At 43.5% G+C, this 20,043-nt stretch overlaps 1 protein-coding gene across 1 annotated transcript in view; it reads right to left on the reverse strand.

Moving 5' to 3' along the window:
• The window catches only part of LOXHD1 (lipoxygenase homology PLAT domains 1), a gene marked incomplete at both ends in the record, with an annotated part of 129,367 nt that overhangs the window by 46,819 nt on the left and 62,505 nt on the right, over nt 1–20,043 (reverse strand). Inside the window, 8 exons of the mRNA XM_079330659.1 lie at nt 375–529; nt 3,231–3,393; nt 7,696–7,812; nt 11,803–11,984; nt 16,321–16,485; nt 17,237–17,365; nt 18,080–18,184; nt 19,486–19,634. Coding sequence (XP_079186785.1) covers nt 375–529; nt 3,231–3,393; nt 7,696–7,812; nt 11,803–11,984; nt 16,321–16,485; nt 17,237–17,365; nt 18,080–18,184; nt 19,486–19,634 — 1,165 coding nt within the window. The remainder of the gene's footprint in view (nt 1–374; nt 530–3,230; nt 3,394–7,695; nt 7,813–11,802; nt 11,985–16,320; nt 16,486–17,236; nt 17,366–18,079; nt 18,185–19,485; nt 19,635–20,043) is intronic.

Raw genomic sequence — 20,043 nt, forward strand, 5'->3', positions numbered from 1 at the left:
AGATACAGATGAAGTTTAAGTCCCATCAATTTAACAACTTTTTTGGTGAATTCCAACATGTACTGTGTACATTCAAATGGTTTGCACAGGGACTGTGGGAATCTGCAGCTCACAGCTCAAGCCAGTTTCCATGACCAAACTCATAATTTGTCCATCAGTGACTTCATAGGAACATCTGCCTGTTTGCTGCAGTGCCTGTCAGTTGTAATACCCAGCTGACAATCCATACAAAGCATTTTAAGAGGTAATGAATGTGCTAAATGGAATCAATCAATTCATCCCTCATAGGAAAACTCAGCCTATAAAGGCAGCCATTGACTTGATAGGTTAAAGGCTGAGAAACAGAAAGTGTCCTTAACCCTTTGCATTTTTACCTGTCCTCTTTCAAACTTGTTGAAGTTTGTTTCGGATTTACTGAGTTTTCTCTCTCCCATGTCCCCCAGGTCTCCATAGATATTTAGGAAGACATTGGCATCTGTCCCAGCACCATAGATATCCCCAGTGAACACACTGATCTTGTATGTGTGAACTGCAGAAAGAAACAGAGATGATTTCTGGTCAGATGAAATACTAAGATCTGTGTTAGGTACTGAATTTACCTGAGAAAATGTTCCCCAGATTTTCTGCTCGTCACCTCTAGAAAATGTTCCCCAGATTTTCTGCTCATCACCTCTAGAGGTATTAAATTCCAAGCCTTTCTTCTTTCAGCTTTTCAATCCAAAGACTGGAGAATCCCTGGCCTGACATTTGCTGACTTTTCTTTTCTCTGTCTAGTCAGTGCCTGTATGTTGCTTTGATCACACAGTTCACAGTCAAAAATGCAGAGAATCATGATGGTCATCACTGGATGGGAAGTCAATAGAGGTGAGGGAACTCAGCACCTTTTCATAGAGGCTTGAGGGACACAGATCTGAGGACAACTCCTTCAGTGCTGTGAATCCTTAATACTCCATCTTCCATAAACAAAGACTGGGAATTCAAGAGTGCAATTACCACAGGAGTCAATGGCATGTGTCTTTATAAATTCCCCAAACAGACAGAGAACAGGTTTCTGGGTCCTTTTGCTGAGAGAGTATTTAATTAAGAAAGGGCTGGATCTGTGCTGTTTAAGTACCCTTTCTCTTTAACTTGCTCCATGATGAGACAATAAAACCTCATCAAGCCTTTAGTAATGTGCTTTACTAAACCTGTTAAATACTCCTATTTTTATTTTGCTACTCTTCTCCCAATTATACAGGGAAAACAAACAGTTGCTGAAAGCATCCTCTCCAGGAAAACAATGAGGGTCTGTGCAAGTCTCTGATTACCCTGGTGGCATATGAGCCATGGAGAATGTCTCCCTGAAAATCCCAGGGCAATGCAAATGAGCAAGAGGCACAAAGTCTTAGTTAGGATTCTGTGTATGTTAACAGTGTTGAAGAAAATTGCTATATTGTCTTTTTCTTCTCCCACAGTAAGACAGACCCCATTCTGCTTTGTCATCCATGAAAGATTTCCATTGATTTCTCTGAGAAATGAATCAGAGTCATCACCTGAGAAAATCCACCAGGACTATGTGCAGTGATGGATTTTCCTCTTCACATATGTCCTAAGAATTACAGCTCCATATTTGAGAGGCAACTGGTACTTTAGTAATGAAGGAAGCAATGTATATTGTCTAATTAGTCATTACATCCCTCTTGGGCCTTTCCTTGTTAGTTCTAGAGACCTCCAGGACTAAAACACAGCATATTATATAAAGGAAAGATGATCCTCTGCCATTTACACAATGTCACTGCCTAAGATGTATGAGGAGTCATGGACATGCAGAAGTTTTAATTATTGTCACAGATATTTTATACCTAAAGCAAAAGTTCCCAAACTTAGCTCTAGCTCCACTCCAGAAGAAATTTTAAATTATACAAAAATTATATTCTGTAGATTGTATAAGTTGTTTTAGCCTTTGCCTTCAGAAGGAAAAGTGAGTCACATAGGTTAATTAAAAATGGTAACTGATCCAAGGTAAAGCAACAGAAATTAACAAGTTAAGGAAAATGTCATGCAGGCACCTAGATGTCATGGAAGTGTTGAATCATCAATTTGTTTGGGTTGGAAGAGACCTTTAAAGGCCACCCTGTCAACCCACCTGCCATGGGCAGTGACACTTTCCTCTAGACCAGGTTTATCAGAGCTCCAGCCTAAGCTCATATGTTTCCAGGACTGGGACATGCACCCCTTTTCTGGGTCACCCTTGCCAGTGTTTTTCCACTTAGAAATTTATTTTAGAATTGTCTTTGCCTCTGCAGGAAAATAAATCACCCATAAGCTGCCATGTAGTTCCTAAGAGGAGGAAGGAGGACACCAGCCTTCCTTCCTGCAAGGCACCTCTTCCCTTGGCAGTGGAAAACAATCCACATTGATTCCACCCTGATAATGTTCTATAGTGAGTGGAAGTTAGACTCTGAAAGAAAAGGAACACTGAGAGAATTTATTTTCTCAGTTGAATCATCTTGTTGCCTCTTGATGCAAGAGTCAAGAATGAAAATGGCAGCTGAATTTCTTTTGCTGTGCTCGGGATGAGGAAGTTCATGACCTCTCTCAAGGACTTAATGAGCTCTGGGTGAGAAAAGGAGATTATTTTCTAGAGGAGAAAGAGGTGCAAACAGCTGGGCATACAGAGAAGCAATGACTTTAGGGGTGAATTTCAGTTTTTTTCACTTGCTTCAGCTACCAGCAAGGCCAAACATTGAGCATCACCCCTTTATAAGATGAACTCAGAACTGAATGAAAATTTTTTCTCCTCCTGAGGGGCACCTTAATGAGGTGAAGGTGGCAGCAGTGACCCAGGTTTCTAAAGGTTGTGCATTTGTACGTGAAGGGCAGCAGGCAAAACAACTTTGGGAGGGAAGAGGAGCATTAATTAGGCTCAGAGGATAGGAAAGGAAGAGGCAGAGTGCACAGGACAGGTGAAGCTGGGCAGATGAGTGAAGAGGTTAACACAGCTTGGAAGATGAGATGTGAGAATTTTGTTAGGCATCAGAGGAGATATGGAAACCATGGGTGTGGAAGGGTGCCTGTGAGAGGTTCTTAAAAGCCTCACAGGAAAATAATGATGTTGTTGCACAAAAGTGCTGCAGGTGTGAGAGAGGCCAGAGAACAGTTGTACCAGCATGGCACTGAACCACACATCCCAATCTTTTATTCCAAAAAATCAGACAAATCCTACCTACCCACTCCTAGGATTGCATTACCTTCTAGAGGGTCTTCAACTTCTTCCTCTATCTGCTTGAGTGTCCCATCCTTCATGAGCTTTTCAGTAAAAATATCAGATGGCACCAGTTCTCTGACAGTCTCACCGTCATCTTCAGACTTTGCAAGCCATCTCTCACATGGAAATGTGACAGTTTCTGAGCCCTGGAGTACACATGACAAGGGAAATATCTTCAAAACAACATGAACACAAGCAAGAATTTCCCCTTTGACATGCAGGAAAGGATTTTCAACTCATGTATGTGTGTGTGTGTAAAGGCAGACCTAAAATAGTGATGTAGAAACAGAAATGTAATTTCTCCACAAAGAGGACATCTGAGGAGTCTCAGAAGAAGCACTGAACATTCAGCAGAAAACAGGATTCCCCGGGGGTGTGTGAGAGTGGCTCTATGGCCCAGTACAGCTCTGCCCTTCCCACTATTAAAGCTTGCAAATTCCTAATCAGGACTGCACCATTCCTGCTGAAGCCATGCTTTACTGAGACTCTGCAATTCCTCCTCAACCCTTATTCAGCCAGCATTTTCTTTGAAGCCAGTAGGACTTTTTTTTTTAATTTTTTTTTTTTTTTAATTTTTTTTTCTGAGTTCAATACTTCATGATTTTGCCTATAATTCTGTGACTCAAGCTGGGTCCCAGTCAATTTCCATACATGCAATAAGAGGAGAAAAATACTGATTTAATTTTTGATCTTTTGTTTTGACTTCACTTTGGTGGAAACAAATATGATTTATATCATCAAACAGACAAAAACAATAGAACATGTGTTTTCCACTTGGTAAACAAAATTAATCCCAGACTATTCATTAAGAACAGACTCCCATAAGGCCTCCAAGATGGTAAGATGCAGGCAGCTTTCTGCATGCTGGGCACCCCAGGCTATAACCCCATGAAGAGAGGAGCATGAGCCACCATGCAAGATACAGAGACCACAAGTCTGAATAGAAGAAAAAAAATAAAAAGGAAGTTAGTTTTAATCTCACACTAAATAAATACAGAAAAAATAAAAGGTCTTTTCTTTACTGACAAGCTCATAACTTATCTCTTACCCTGCACAGGGGCTTCCTGCTCTTTCCAGCATACTGTGTGGCATCACTTTCATATATAACATACCAGTGGATGTTAACAGGATACCAGAAGGGTTTGGGTTGGAGGGGTTCCTAATGATCATTTGGTTCCAAACCTGGCCTTGGACACTTGCAGGGATCCAGGGGCAGCCACAGCTGCTCTGACAAACCTGTGTCAGGGTCTCACTCCCCTCACAGTCAAGAATTTCTTTCCAATATCTAATACCCTGCCCTCTGTCAATGTGAAGCCATTCCCCCTGTCCTCTCCCTCCATCCCTTGTCCAAAGCCCCTTTCCAGCCCTCTTGTAGACATCATTTATGAATAATTCCCACCTTAATTATCAAGCCAAAACAGGGCTTTTTCTTCATGGCTTTTACTATTTAAATACTAAAATATTAATATATGGTGAGGGAAGGGAATAGATCTCAGTGTAGCAATCTTGAACATTGCTGTCACTGTGTATTACAGAGCTGTACTGCCTGGAACTGCAGGTCCTGCCCTCCCTGACACCATCACTGGGGAGGAATAGCTAGTGCACCCAGGAGCAGATGTGCACTCTGATCACAGCTGACCTGGAATGAACAGGTCACAGTGCCACCACACAAAGACCCCAGGGAAGCTGATCTGTGGGAGAAGAACCCCTCCAAGGGGCTGGTGAGACTGTTTTGAGTCTTCAGCAGAATCACACTTTGAGTACACACAGCCCAAACCCTCTGCTGTTAATGAAACACCATTTCTCCTCCCCTCTGCTGTCCCTGCAGCGCTGCTGTTTAACCCCAGACACAGATGTTTAACTCCATGAGGACAAAACAGTGTCAAAGAAAGCCAGCAGCACTTCAGGTGATTTCACATCTTTTACTTTCAAGTGCTGTTTGTGCTGTACAAGGAGAGCACAGCACCTAATCATTCCTGCCCCCTCATTTCTGCACTGGCTGTCTGATGACTTAACCTGTATTATCTGCCTGCATGCAGAGTCCATGAACAGTGCTTATCTCCACACCTGCAGGCTGGGAAGAGGGGGCTTTCCAGAACAATGCTTCAGTGCTGGAACTCTCTCCTCCTGACAGAGATCCCACTTCAGCCACATTCCTCACTGAAGCTTTCAGCAGCTCCTGAGCATTCATACTGCTGGCTGTATGTGAAAACACTGTTTATTTGGTAACGAGATATCTAGGGACTGCAGTGACAGCACAGTGGGGCATAATGTGCACTTGCTGCAAGAGTTAATTGTGTCATTATTGATAATCACCATGCCATTGCCACGGTTTTTATTGGGATTTCCCTATTAGTGATTGTGTTAATATTTAAGTGGTGTAAAGTGCACTGGTTTATATCACCAACAGTAAAATCCTCTTGCAGACCTGAACAGAATTTGTTTCATTAGAGCCTGAGTCTGGACCAAAGCTAGAAGAAGGGCATGACAGTGTGTGCTAAAAGTCAGTGCTTTTCCCTTCTCCAAGTGGTAACAAATGAAATATAATTATCAAATATAATTGGCATGCCAAGATGGTTTTTTCAGCGCGCAACAATCCTAGTTTCCTATCCTAGCGCTTTCAATTTAATCTGAAAAGTTACTGACCTCATTTTTCTTTTGCAGCTCTACAGATACATCTAGACACATCTTAGCAGTCTAATCAGGTAGCACAGCTTTTAGAAGCACTGGCAGCATATTGCTATCCTGTGGCAGGTCATAATATCCTGCGGCTGATCAGCGGCATCATGCAGCGCTCTGCTTTCTTCTTTTTTCCCATGCCATAATCAAAAGATCAGCAGAATTGTAAATCTCTCCATTCCCAAGTCGCTCAGGGCTTTCCTCCCTTCCTCCACCTTCAGGTTTCTCCCCATCTGCCCTTCAGAGCTGCTGCAGTGACTGAGGAGGGGGTGCAGCCCCCAGCCCCTCTCTTGGCAAACTGAAGAGCACCCAAGACAGAGCTCCCAGGCACTTCCCAAAGTGCTCAGTATACAAAGAGGCAGCCCAGGAATTCCTTTCCCCTTAGTTAGAACACATCTGGGTGTTCCCCTCTTCATCTTCTCCAGCTTGTGACCAATAGCAGTATCTCTGAAAACAATGCATACCTGTTTATTAATTTAACGAAGCTAGGCAAGGGTTAGGCAATACACTGAGAGTCTGTTAATGTCAGACTGGCAAAGAGGAACAGTTCAAGGGTATTGACTTGTGAAGAAGCTTGTTCAGGAGGATGGAAAAGGGAGACAAGGGGGGACCTTCTCTGCACAACTCCCTGACAGGAGGTTGGAGGCAGGTGAGGGTCAGGGTCTCCTCTCAGGGAAAAAGGGATAGGAGGAGAGGAAATGGCCTCAAGGTGCACCAGGGAAGATTTAGGCTGGATATTGGGAAAATTTCTTCCCAGGAAGGGCTGTCCAGCCCTGGCACAGCTGCCCAGGGCAGTAGAGAAGTCCCTATCCCTGGAGGGATCTAAAAGTTGTGTGAATGTGGCACTTGGGGGCACGGGACAGTGGTGGCCTGGGCAGTACTGGGGGAAGGGTTGGACTTGATGATCTTGGAGTTCTTTTTCAACCTAAACTATTCCATGACTCTGTGGTGGAGAGGATTCAACCTGTGAGTTGATTGTGTAGCAAAGAGAATAAAGCATAGCCTATTAATTTTGAAGGAGGAAGTAAGATGAGATGTGGGCTCACCATAAAGCTGTTTTAGATCTTGGTATTAGAAGTCACCTGAGGGGAGATAAAAACTGACACCCCTTTGGAATAATCCTCAGCTCTACCCCAATGCAGCTACTGCTCCAATTCTGGACTGGCCCTGAAGAGGTGATTTTCTTTTGAATATCCCCACAGCCAGACTCATCTCTGTGGCCATAGCCAGCTTCTGAAAGCAGGGATGAGGAACACTTTCTTATGTGGACAGGATCAAGGTGACCAATCTGACAGTACTGTGTTAATCTTGTCCACATGAACACCAAAAAATCCCATCATCTAACTTGACTTTGTTACCATGGTTCTGACAATGCACTGACAGGCATTTTGTACTGACTCCTTGCATTAATTCTTCCAGGATTAAGGGGCTGATGGTTTTTGTCCGTGTTTGGCAACAATACTTTTTTAAAAATTTTAAAATAATACGTCCACTTTCCAGTTCCTTCCTTGTGATCCCTCAAAACAGTGCTGCATACGAGAACAGGAAGCTTTAAAAAAACAATTATTGCAGAGCCTTATCATCAACGTTTGAAGAAGAGAACATGACAACACATGCTTGTTGCCCCCATATACCCAGGCTCCAGCAAGTTTAGCGCGCATTGCTCTTCAGGGAGTCGTTTTTCGCTGTTAATCACACTTTTTACACAGAAGATGCAGTCTGGGGGTGGAAGGGGCAGCTCCTGGGGGTGGGCTGGGTTCACAGCCTACCTTCCCGTTTGGCAGCAGCCTCCGGATGGTGACACGGTCCAGGTGCCAGCCCGAGTTCAGCCCGCCACCATTGTGTCCTATGCGGATCTTCTCGATGATATCACCAACGTCCTCCAGCTACAGAACAGCAAACAAACAAAGAATCAAACACCACCAAACAACACCAAAACAAAACAGAACAGAAATTAAAATGAATTTTTAAAAAGTGAATTATTACAGCATGAACAGGTGGTGATTTTTGAGATACAGTTTCTTTACCTTATTTCATGTTTCATTTCAGGTGGTTTGAATCCCAGGAGGGAAAAATATTAGTGCTGATGTCAATTGTAGAATCATAAAATAAAATCTTAAAAGGTTTTGGTTCAAAGGGACCATAAAGATCATCCAGACTTTCCAGCCATGGGCAGGGACACCTTCCACTGGACTAGTGCTCCAAGCCCTGTCCTGGAACAATTCCAGGAATGGAGCAACCACAGCTTCTCTGAAAAACCAGCCAGGGCCTCATCACCCTCACAGGGAAGAATTCCTTCCCAGTATCCCATCTAACCCTGCCCTTTGGCAGCTTAATACCATTGCCCCTTGTTCTATCAATTACTTGCCTATATAAAAAGTCCCTTACCCTCTTTTATATAAGTTCACTTCAGGCCCTGCCAGGGGCTCTGAGCTCTCCCTGGAGCCTTCTCTGTGCAGCTGAGCACCCCCAGCTCTGCCAGCCTGGCTCCAGAGCAGAGGGGCTCCAGCCCTGCAGCATCTCCTGCCTCCTCTGGAGTTCTGCCCTAATTTGCATTTTTGGCTAAAAGTTTTCCCTGGACTTCTGCTCCAAAATGAAGAAAACCTTGCTCTGCACAAATTGTCCACCACATGAGACAGGTCTGTTTGCACAGCAGTAATTCTGCATCTCAGGCTTCTCTGCATGAGTAGGAATGAAGGCAATTGCCTGGAAATTCTCCCTGTACTTGGCACTGCAAAGGCAGCACCTCAAGTGCAGTGTTTCAGTTCTGGATTCCTCAATTCATAAAGGACATAGAAGGGATGGAGCATGTCCAGAGAAGGGGCTGGAGCCCCAGGAGAGGCTGAGGGAGCTGGGAAGGGGCTCAGCCTGGAGAAAAGGAGACTCAGGGGGGACCTTGTGGCTCTGCACAGCTCCTGACAGGAAGGGACAGCCGGGGGGATTTGGGATCTTATCCCAGGGAACAGGGACAGGAGGAGGAGGACACATTCCTAAGCTGTGGGGAGGATTAACTTGGACATTAGAAAGAAATTCTTCACAGAAAAAGATGATTAGACATAGAAATAGGCTGTCCAGTGAGGTGGTACAGCCACTGTTCCTGAAGGTATCCAAGGAATGACTGGCTGGGGCTCAATGCTCTGGGCTGGTGACAAGGTGGGGATTCATTAGAGGCTGGGCTTGATCTCACAGGTCTTTTTCAACCTAACTGATTCTCTGATTCTATGAAACTGCAATGCAGCTGCATCCTAAATTGCTCTTTTAAAATAATTTTCTTTTTCAAATACTTGTGTGCACTTTCTTAATACTGGAAAAATAACTTTGAGGTCAAACAGCCTGGCATTTTATATTATCTCTCCTCTTCTGGCACAGAATCCCAATGCCATTCTCAGAAAGCCAACAGGATGACTACCTTCTGAAGTTGATACTGGGTTTTTATGCCTCACCTTATAAATTGAGTAATTTGTTACTAGTGCATTACTTTTAATTCACTTCCCTTTCAAAGACTTGAACAGGAAAAAATTGAAATTTGCTCCTAAGTATTAACTTTTGGTTATTCCAGTGCATAGCTGGCCTTCAAACACCCAAGGCTGGTTTCAAACCTTTGCCTGTAGCACACTGAGCTGTCCTTCTGTCCCTGGGGCCTTAGAGTCTTATTTTCTTGGAAAATGCGAGAAAATGGAGCATATCAATTTACATCACTGGAGACTACTCCCTTCTGTCCCCAGCCATACAGAAGCAAAGGCAGCAGTAGTTTTAGAAGGCTCCATAAGTCAGCAAGGCTGCACTACCCATGGAATCCCCACTCTGAACAAGCTGGGTTTGGCTCCATCAGCCCTGCTCCAGCTTTAGACTGCACAAGATTCACTGCAAAATAATTAAACGATCCAAACTCGTCTCTAAAACTCACACACACATACACACAAGCATACATTAGGGAAAAATTATTTTCCCTCTTTTGTCCTGTCCAAATAGTCATCTTTCAATGAGACTTTTAATCAATACATAGCAATAAAATGATGCTTGAGCAGTCAAGATCCATGTTAAAGAAGAAGTGGGTTTTACCCTGCTGTAGGCATCTCCAGCAAATCATCACCTGGAAGCACAGCTAAGAGCAGTCTCTAATCTCCTGTGCCTCTTTTGCAAAATACAAAATGATAGAGGCAGGTAAAATCACAAAGCAAACAGACAATTCCCAGTTTGTGTTTTCTGAAACCCCCCAAATAGTTTTTAAGGTCTGTTGAACTCCAAATTATGGCTCTACACAAGCAGGTGAAAGAAAAATATATTTTGCTTTGTTCCCATCTCCTGCAGAAAGAGGAGCTGGTGAAGTGAGAATGAAGTTTGGGGACAGGCTAATATGGTGTTATAAATTGGTAGAACACACTGCATTTTCTCTCACTTAATCTAAGAAGAGTACTGATATTTCAGATTCCACCAAAATTGAAATAAATCTTATGTAATAAAGACTTAACCAGAGCACTCAGTTTAAGATTTATACCTGTGGATTAATGCAACCTCTACTATGAAAAATTGTGTGGAAACTCCACCGAAATAAGTCTTATTCTTTGTTTTAAAGGAATCACACTGGGAATTTATTTTATGATTCATGACATATAACAACAATGTGGGCTGCAAGTATTGCAACTTGTAAAAAGAATTGGTTTAAAATTTCCCTTCAATTACAAAAACAAGCCAGACTCAAAACAGAGAGAAGCTGTAACATCCTCTATGAAATCAGCACTGGAAGGGAAGGTAAGGGCATGAAGCAGCATCAACAGGATAAGCTAGAGCAGGTCTGCCTGTATTTTTATACTGTGAGTAGGAATTGCTTAATTCTGTGGATGTAAATGAGCTCGCTCTTTGATGTGCTCTGGTTTACTATTTGCATACAGTTGTTCAAACACTTCAGGAAATACTCGTTAAGATCTTTCAAAAAGTTTGCCCGGGTATTCAAAAATCACATTGCCTACAGGAAAGAAATGGTTTCTCTGCCTGAGGGTACAGAAGAAAAAGCATTATGCTTCTAAGTATTACAAACTGCAGGAGAATCACAGAACACCCTGAGCTGGAAGGGACCCATAAGGATCAGAGTCCAGCCCCTGTCCCTGCACAGACACCCCCAAATCCCACCCTGTGCATCCCTGGAGCAGTGTCCAAACTCTCTCTGTGCCCATTCCCTGGGGAGCCTGGGCAGAGCCAGCACCCTCTGGGGGAAAAACCTTTCCTGAAATCCAACCTAAACCTGCCCTTCATGCTGTTTCCTCAAGCCCTCTCTGCTGATGAGTGTGCAGAGATCTGTTCCTGCCCCTCCTCTTCCTCTCATGAGGAAAGTGGAATTGTGATGAGGTCTCCTCTCAGTCTCCTCCAGCTGAACAGACCCAGGGCCCTCAGCTGCCCCTCAAGGCCCATCTCCATCCTGTGGCCTCCTTTGCACCCTCTCCAACATCTTCATGTCTCTTTTTCCATTGTGGCACCAAAAGTGCCCCAGCCCAGAGCAGAGCAGCACTGACTGAGGAGGGTGAGAGCAGAGAGGAGCACAGCAGGGGTGGCACATCCTGATTTCCACTCTCATTGTCATTTTGGAAATTATCTTTGTTCCCTCCTGAGCCTGGAAACACTTCCTTGATCCAATGGAGATGAGGAGGAGGGAGGGGCAGGGACTGATCTGACCTTCTTTTGGTAAAGGGCCAGCTTTACCAAAATTTTGGTCACATTTTGTGACCTCCCACATCTTTCCAAGACTCATCTCAGGCATTGAAGCACTTTCTGTTGATGAGATAAATCTGATGGCTTCACAGCACAAGGACAGAGAGGACTGAGGGTATCTATTCCTGAACATTCCATGCTCCCCAATGCTCCCCATGCTTCCATCTTACCTCCACAATGAACTGATTCACTGAATTCCTTTCAAAATACATCCTTTGCTCTCTCTTGTTGAGGCACAGGGATTTTTGCTGAGTGCAATTCCCATCACTTCCATAAAGAACAATGAAGACATCTGCATCCGTGCCAGCTCCAAAAATATCGCTGGTGTACACTGTGATCTCGTAAGGAACAACTGGTTTAGGAAATGACAGAAAACAGAAACAAGCCAAAAGGAGTTAGGAGCCAGCTTAGCAATGCTCCTAAGGAAAAAATTAATGAAACAAAAAAATTAGCTATAAATCTCAACAATGAAAGAAGCAATCACATACTTGTGGTCAGTTACATTATCAAGTTGGTAAGTCTTATGAGAATCTAAAGGAATTTCCCTTTCATAAGGAAATTTCTTTCCTTTATAAGGCAAATTGACCTTGATATGTGTTCATGTAATGAGTTTTTAGGTTTATCAGATGACATTCAGTACACCTGCCCATCCAAAATTACTAAAACAAGATTTATTTCAACAGCTCAAGAGTCAAAGCAAATCATGAATTCACAAATTTTTGAGCATTTAGGAAGATGGATGAAGTTAAGACAACTGGAAGCAGTGAAAAATATTCAAGATAGTATTATTGATCAAAAAGTCCTAATATTTCCATTACTAAACATATGAGAAAAATCCATCACAAGGAAGTTAATAATTCCTCTGTTCCATTTTTCAGTTGGCACCACCTCCCCTGAAACACTGAGTCAAACAGGTTAAATTACAACCCAGATCCATGGTGAATGCAGAACAGTAGTGTTCAATACCATAAATACTCTCCTATCCTTTTCCTGTGGTTTCTCCAGAATGTTCCATGACCCCAAAATCTGATGCCTCTTTTGTTCTATTCTATCTTCACAGCTTCTCAGTCCTGAGTCCTGCTGGATTATGACTCAGACTTGTTCAGGAATAAGGCTGACCCAGGAATATGGGAACAGGGCTGTTCCTGGCTCTGCTATGGATTTGCTGAACAAATCCTCAGTTTTCAGGGTGAGGTGGGATTTAGCTCTCAGAGTAAGCAGCAGGTTCAGATGCCTGCTCATCAGACAAGTGTACACATCTCCAGATGTAATCAACAAAGAAGAAACACTTAATTAAGGAATGAAGGCATTTTCCTTGGGATTAGCTGAATCACTCCCCAAATCCATCCTCTGGATGACCAAATACCCATGATGTCAATTCGGACACTCCACTGCCACAGGCACATGTCAGGTTTGCCATCTGGCAAACTTATCCTGTCCCAAACCCCTTTAAATCCTTTCTGAAATCAAAACTCCAGGTAAGGCCTTGAACAGCTGCAGGGACCTGTCCTGCCTCAGGAAGACACTTTTCCTCATTCCCAGTATCCATAAGCACAGCCTTCAGCACCAGGATCCTGCCACCATCTGCTCCTGGCCATCTCTCTGCCACACATCCCTAAAAACCTTCCATCCTTTCCCATTCCTCACTGCAATCTTCTCAGCTGCTTGTCATTCTCATTCTCCTGCTCTGCCACATCTTCAGTAGTTTTTGGTCTTTACATCACAGCAGCTTGCACTGTGTTTCAGACTCATCATCTGTGTTAGGGGAGGGAAAAGGCTCCCAGCACCACCTCTATTACTGTTGGAGTAACTCTGATTATCCGTGTAAGAAACTAATCATTCATTAAAAGCTCAGGCTCTCTAAATACAGCTCTCAGGAGGCCACAGATGAAGTTTTCTTCTACAGAGAGTCAGCCTGGAGACACTCAATATTCTCCCTGCCCAACCCAATGAAATTCTCTCTGCTGTGCTGCAAGTAAACTGGAATAATTTCTCCAGAATGTAAGAAGGGGGAAAAAAAATAATCCTGGATATCAAAAATGAAAAAAAAAAATCACATACTATGCGTTATGAATTAAAAATTATCCTCTCTGCTGAAGGCCATAGCACTTGCTCTTGTTGCTTGAATATTAACATCAGCTTAGAACTGAATCAGCAAAGCGGAGCCCTGACAAGGTCACCAGCAGCACAACTTTCAGCTGTCAGATGCCCATTTCATTTACATGGCACTTTTAAAGCTGCATCCCCACAGGGATGATTTTAATTGGGCTGTGGATGACATGTTTTCACCGTGGAACAATTCTGGCACGAGTCATCATCAAACAAATCGAGCTGGCTTAGTTACCTCTGGCAAACTGAAACCCACAGGTTAATTGTTAGGAAACCAGAATGTGGTAAACAGCACAGTGGGGGTGGTTCAAATGGTGAAAAAGCCTAAGCTGACAGTGGGCCTGGTACAAACTGTTTGCCAGAGAGGCCTGATTGCTTCCAAAGGCTGGATGTGGACTGCTGACAAAAATCAGGATAACACAATCTGTGTGCTCAAAGGCACAGCATGCCAGAAGCTCCTGCATCATTAAAATATTCAGAGCTGTTAATAAATTATATAGTCAACTTCTGCATCAAAATATATACTGATTGGGATAACATGGGAAAAACAGAAGAGAAGCATGTATTGGGTCTGGGTAATATTCACTCCTATAAAAGGTATCACTGCCTGTATTAATCAATTTATTTTTTCAGACACAAAGACATGGAATAACATATCCAGCTCTGGGATTCTCAACCTAAAGAGGATGTGGAGGTGCTGGAGGGAGTCCAGAGGAGACCATGGAGATGCTGCAGGGCTGGAGCCCCTCTGCTCTGGAGCCAGGCTGGCAGAGCTGGGGGTGCTCAGCTGCACAGAGAAGGCTCCAGGGAGAGCTCAGAGCCCCTGGCAGGGCCTGAAGGGGCTCCAGGAGAGCTGCACAGGGACTGGGGACAAGGCAGGGACAGGACACAGGCAATGGCTCCCAGTGCCAGAGGGCAGGGCTGGCTGGGATATTGGGGAGGAATTGCTGGCTGGGAGGGTGGGCAGGGCTGGCACAGGGTGCCCAGAGCAGCTGTGGCTGCCCCTGCATCCCTGGCAGTGTCCCAGGCCAGGCTGGGTTGGAATTGGAGCAATTTGGGATAGTGGAAGGTGTCCCTGCCCATGGCAGGGAGTGAGACTGAATGAGCTTTAAAATCCCTTTCAATTCTGTGGATCTACTTTTTCTTCCATTGGACTGACAAAAGTGCAGAAGGGAGCAAAGAGAATCCTTTTTTCTGCTCCAGAGAGTTTGGATAAAGAAAGTTAGAAATCAGAAATTAAAATACCTTGGTCAAAGAATGGGTGAAGCACAAAGACATGACAGTGGCAGATCCTCTAAGAAGAAATTATTTCAGCTTACAGACTGCAGGGTATGGAGATCTGGACATAGGAGGGACCTTCAACATGGACCACTGTCTTCATAATACAAAAAAAAAAAAGGAGGTAAAAACAGCTGATGGCTTTCTGTATGGTTATTCCCACAACTATTTGTAAAGAAGGAAACCAAGGCAGATAAATGGAGTTTGGGCAGCTCTAAATTTTTATATTTAAATAAAAAACTGCAGGCAGTAAGGTTTTTTGATTCATTCAGTGCATACACTGGAGAGGGGAGATAGCCCCAGTGGGAATTTTTTTATCTCTTCTTATGAATGACCAAGGAAGAACCTGTCAGGAAATCGACTCCCAGGTGTCAGACCTCATCCCTCATCATTGTGACATCCAACCCAATGTAAGGAAAAGGTGGTTCTGGCAGCACCCTAATGGTGAGCAAAAGTTATCAACCACTTGAAGCAGATCAGAGGGACACAAGTCAAATACAGTCCCAGAGCTGTACTCTGCACACTGACAAAGGTACTTAAGAGAGGGAGGCTTGAGAAGAGAGAGGGCTGCAAAGTAAGCAAAATGTTTAATTTATTTCGGGCAAACCAAGTTATCTGATCCTCAGTATTCTGCAAACAGGTAAATAAGTTTCCAGAACTAAAGAGTTTGAGCTGCCATAGCAGACTTGAGCTTGTACTCAGAAGGAGCTGAGTTGGGGTAATGTTTACCCAAAACATTAATTTGGAGGGGAGGGAAGAGTAAGGAAAAATTGGGGAACACTAAAAGAGGCAGACTGGTGCAACACTTCTAGAAAAGCTAAAGAAACTCTTAACTCTAAAGAAATTCTAAAGAAACACTAAAGAAACTCTGGGAAAGGGTCTTTCAGCAAGAGATGGGTGTGCAGTGCCAAAGGCACTGGCAGAACTAAGACTTGGAAACAAGACCAGAGTGTCTGCTTTGGCAACAGAAATGGCAATATTAGAATGGAGCAAGATCAAAGGGAAACTGGAGACAAGGAAGAAAGCTTGGAATGAGCAGAGGACTTGGAGGGGATGGGGAAATAGGAAGAAAAAGACAATCATCCACATCCACATGACTTCTAATGATTCCCTGATATGGCAAATACAGTAAATGTTAATCTACAGCATCCAGAGGAACCTTCTTGCAGTAATTTGAATAGCTGGCATGTGATCTACTGTGTAAATTTTCCAAAGCCTGTTCAAGGGAGAGGCAAAACCTATAAAACTGCATGAGGCAGTGAGATGATGGGTGTATGGTGGGGAAGTGGCATTCTGCTCACATGGGATGTACTCTACTGTCTGCAGCTCTGCAGGGAAGATAATTCTCTCAGTGGCTCCATCATCCTCCGATTTATCCAGCCAGCGGCCACACGGGAACTTGAGGCACTGTCCCAGGGATGGGGCATCAATCTCCACCCATTCCAGAAACCAGCCAGTTGAATTACCTGTGGTGCAGAGAGAACAGTGAATAACCCACAGAGACTCTGCAGACAACAGCAAATGAATCACTGCACACCAGAGCTCCGAGAAATAAATCTTTCTATCTTTCGCCAAAGGGAATGTAGAATATATGGTGTAAAGATGGTTGGATGCAATTGCCCAGGGCTGAGGTAAAATGCTTCACTTTTCTATAAGTGTCAGGCTAAAGATGTGCATGTGGAAATGCTAATTACTGCATCACTTCTGTTATCAATTTGCCTCTGCAATAATACAGAGCAGTTATCAACAAACCTGTCCCTTAATGGCCCAAAGGGGAAGAGATCCATGCATAGGTCCACTGCCTCCCTAGTTTGTGGCAGATACACATAATTCTGTCTAAAAAGCAGCCAAGGCTTGATGTTCAAAATACCACCAAAAACTTAATAAAGAAGTGACACAAGTCTATGGGTCCCATGCAATAAAAACAAATATGAGGTGTGGTGATACCTGTGAAATCTCCCTAAAGATGTGGCTGTAGAACTATAAAGACTTGCAGAGGGAGAGGGTGCAAAGCCACCTGCAAGTTGACACCACTGAGCTCCTAATGTCCCATGGGAATGGAATCAGCAGCAAAGATAGTAGCAGCAACAGCTAAAGTGACAGCAAGGATCTGTCACCAAAAGGTAAATTACATTTGGGGTCTTGGAGGCAGGTTATTTTATACAGCAGTGCACCCAGTGCACTAGAAACACTGCATTACAAAGCAGATTATCTTACCTTTATTGTCATGGCCTATCTTGATTTTTTTCAGGTCTCCAATGTCCACAGACTCCACTGTAAACTCATCTACCTTCCCACGCTCAAATTTGTTCTTGTTAATCTTTGAGGCCTTTAGGCTGACTATCCCTGTTGTGGCAATGCAAAAGGACATTGTTCAGCATGTGAAACAAATCCTCTGGGAATGTCAACAGTGGAATGAGGGAAGTGGCTAAAATGCAAAAATTGGCTTTTCATCTCAAGATCTGAGCTTTGTCCCTCCCTCTGAGCCTAAGTCTGTATCAACACCCAAAATATACAGAATTCCTTCCTTGGATGATCCTCTGGCAGTGCAACAGGGATGATGCTGTCGTGCTGTGCTGGCAGCTAAAGAAATCAGTGCTACCCATCAGTTCCCTGTCACTCTCACAGGCACCCCAGCCACTGCACACACGGCTCAGCTGCTTCCAAGAGGATTTGCTCATCAGCTGATTAAATACTTCTGGGCCACTCAAAGAGGCAGAGGAGGGTTGGGTTTCAGGAGCATGCTGATTCATTGCTGAGGAAAGCAAATCATCCAGTGCATTCAATACTCAATAATGTAGTCCCAGTCAACTGTGCTGTTTCTATAATTGAAATTAAAACCTTTAGACCAGCAGCTGGTGCAAATCAGCATTGCAAAGTTTGGCAGTGATTTACAGCAGCTGGTGCCCTGCTCCAAGTTACCATGATGTGTGCACTGACAGAGAAGTTGCAGTAAAAGGAGTGAGAAATGGGTATTGAGGAAATGAAAAGAAACCATGACCTGTCTTTTCAGGTATCAAACAGGGAGCTGCTATCCTTTTCCAACATTTGAAGCCATACCTGTATCATCTTTACTTCCATAGAGTATGATGAAAACGTTGGCATCTGTCCCAGCATTCTTCTTGTCCCCAGTTTTCACTTTCACAGCGTAAGTCGTTGATTTAGCTGCCAGATAAAATATCTTAATGTAAGAGTGTGAGGTCTGACCAGGAATTAACTCTACTTTTCCTTGCATAAGTGTGTGCTTGGTTGGAGTTTTGCTTTGACTGATCACAGCCATGCTGTAATTTCTGATTCCTGTCCTATGCTCTGGTAGCCCTTGAGGTGAGCTGAGTTATCTGGTCTTACTGCTCCAGTCACTCAGTGCATTGCCTGCATATCTACAGATAAGAAACGTGCTCAAGCCTTCCCATTTGCTTCCTGGGAACCTCTAATCCCCCTCTGACTGTAATGTTGCATTAAAAAATCCACATACCTCCCTCTATTTCATTGGCATCAAATAGTGCATGTGCATATAACACATACCAGAAAGTGTGTACACTGACATGTACAGTTCATATGCACAAATACATCTTTCAGAAAAGCATCAGTAGGGATGTTTCTACTGCACCATCATCTAGAAAATGCAGTTAACTCATAAAAAAATCTAATGGAAAAGTCTAATATGGTCTTTCCTCAGCTGCTATAACCTCAAGATTTCCAAAATGTAATATTTCCTCCCTAACTGGACATATCTTTCCAAGATATTGGTCAACCAGCACATCCTTCTGAACCAATGGGATAAACATTTTTGTGGAGTTTTTTGACTGCACAGCTTGCAGAAATTATTCATGTGTTCCAAAGCATCTGAAGGGGAAATAGAGGATAGTTTAAAACCTTTCACTGGTTATGAAACCAGTGAAAGTGTTGGGCACTCAGCACCTTGCAGGATCAGACCCAGGAGTGTGTCACTTCTCTGTGGTTACCATGCAAATTTATTTACAAGTGAGGCAAAGTTATTTCCAAAGACAACTGGTACAAGCAGCAAGATGGAAAGTGAGATAAATTTAGATCCCTTCTCTTCCTCTGGGTGTCTTTTCTCTCTGCTCAGTTTCATATTGGAACATTTAACCATTTCAGCCCATGATGTGAAATTAATGAGATTTATTCCTTAGATGTTAGCAACCAATATGCATTTCAGTTCTAAAATTATGACTAAGCATATTATCCATCTTCCTAGCTTTGTCACTTTGAGTCCAATCTTACAAGATGATTAAATAAACAAAAAATGAGCAGGATCCACTCTTCAGAGTCTGACACACACTTGACACTTCATTCACACCTGAACATTTCATTTTGGGGCAAAATTACTCACAAACCAGTGAGTAACTGCAGCTGCTAGCTGCTAATGCCCTCGACAGCACTAACAACCTGATTCCTTTCCAACCCCACACTGGAAGAAATACAGAAAAACATGTATAATCCACCTTTCTGTTCCAGGCCCAAAGTTGCAGGAGACTGGCCCTCATTTTCTGAATCTTTCTTCACGAATGCTTCATCCACTGGGACCAGCTCCCTGGCAATCTGACCATCATCTTCCTCGACTGCCAACCACCGCTGGCACGGGAAGTAATACCTGCAAAATGACAGCAGTGCTTACACAGGACTTCACAGGCTTTAATGAATAAACAAGCACAGATCAGAGGCTACTTGATGAAAAAAAAGAAATAAAACAAGATTACTCAAAGCTGAGCAGTGCATCTGTTTTCATCCTCAAGACTGAGTGTTGTGGGAACTAAATTCATAAATAGGTTAGCGAGCACATACTACTGAGTGTTGTTTCTGGGCTGCCAGCCCCACATTGTTGATTAATTTTAATTTCACCCCAAGAAAGAGTTCAGTAACTTGAAGGAACCTCCAGGCTCTGAGGTATTTTACGCTTATGAAGACTGGACCCATCTTGTCCTGAAGAGTGGTCCCGCCCATCAGAGTGTTGTGCAACTATTTAGCATGTGATTTCCAGCAAGTTCCAGCTCAAAGGCAAG

The sequence above is a fragment of the Erithacus rubecula genome (genome assembly GCF_903797595.1).
Source record: "Erithacus rubecula genome assembly, chromosome: Z".
Classification (NCBI taxonomy): Eukaryota; Metazoa; Chordata; class Aves; order Passeriformes; family Muscicapidae; genus Erithacus; species Erithacus rubecula.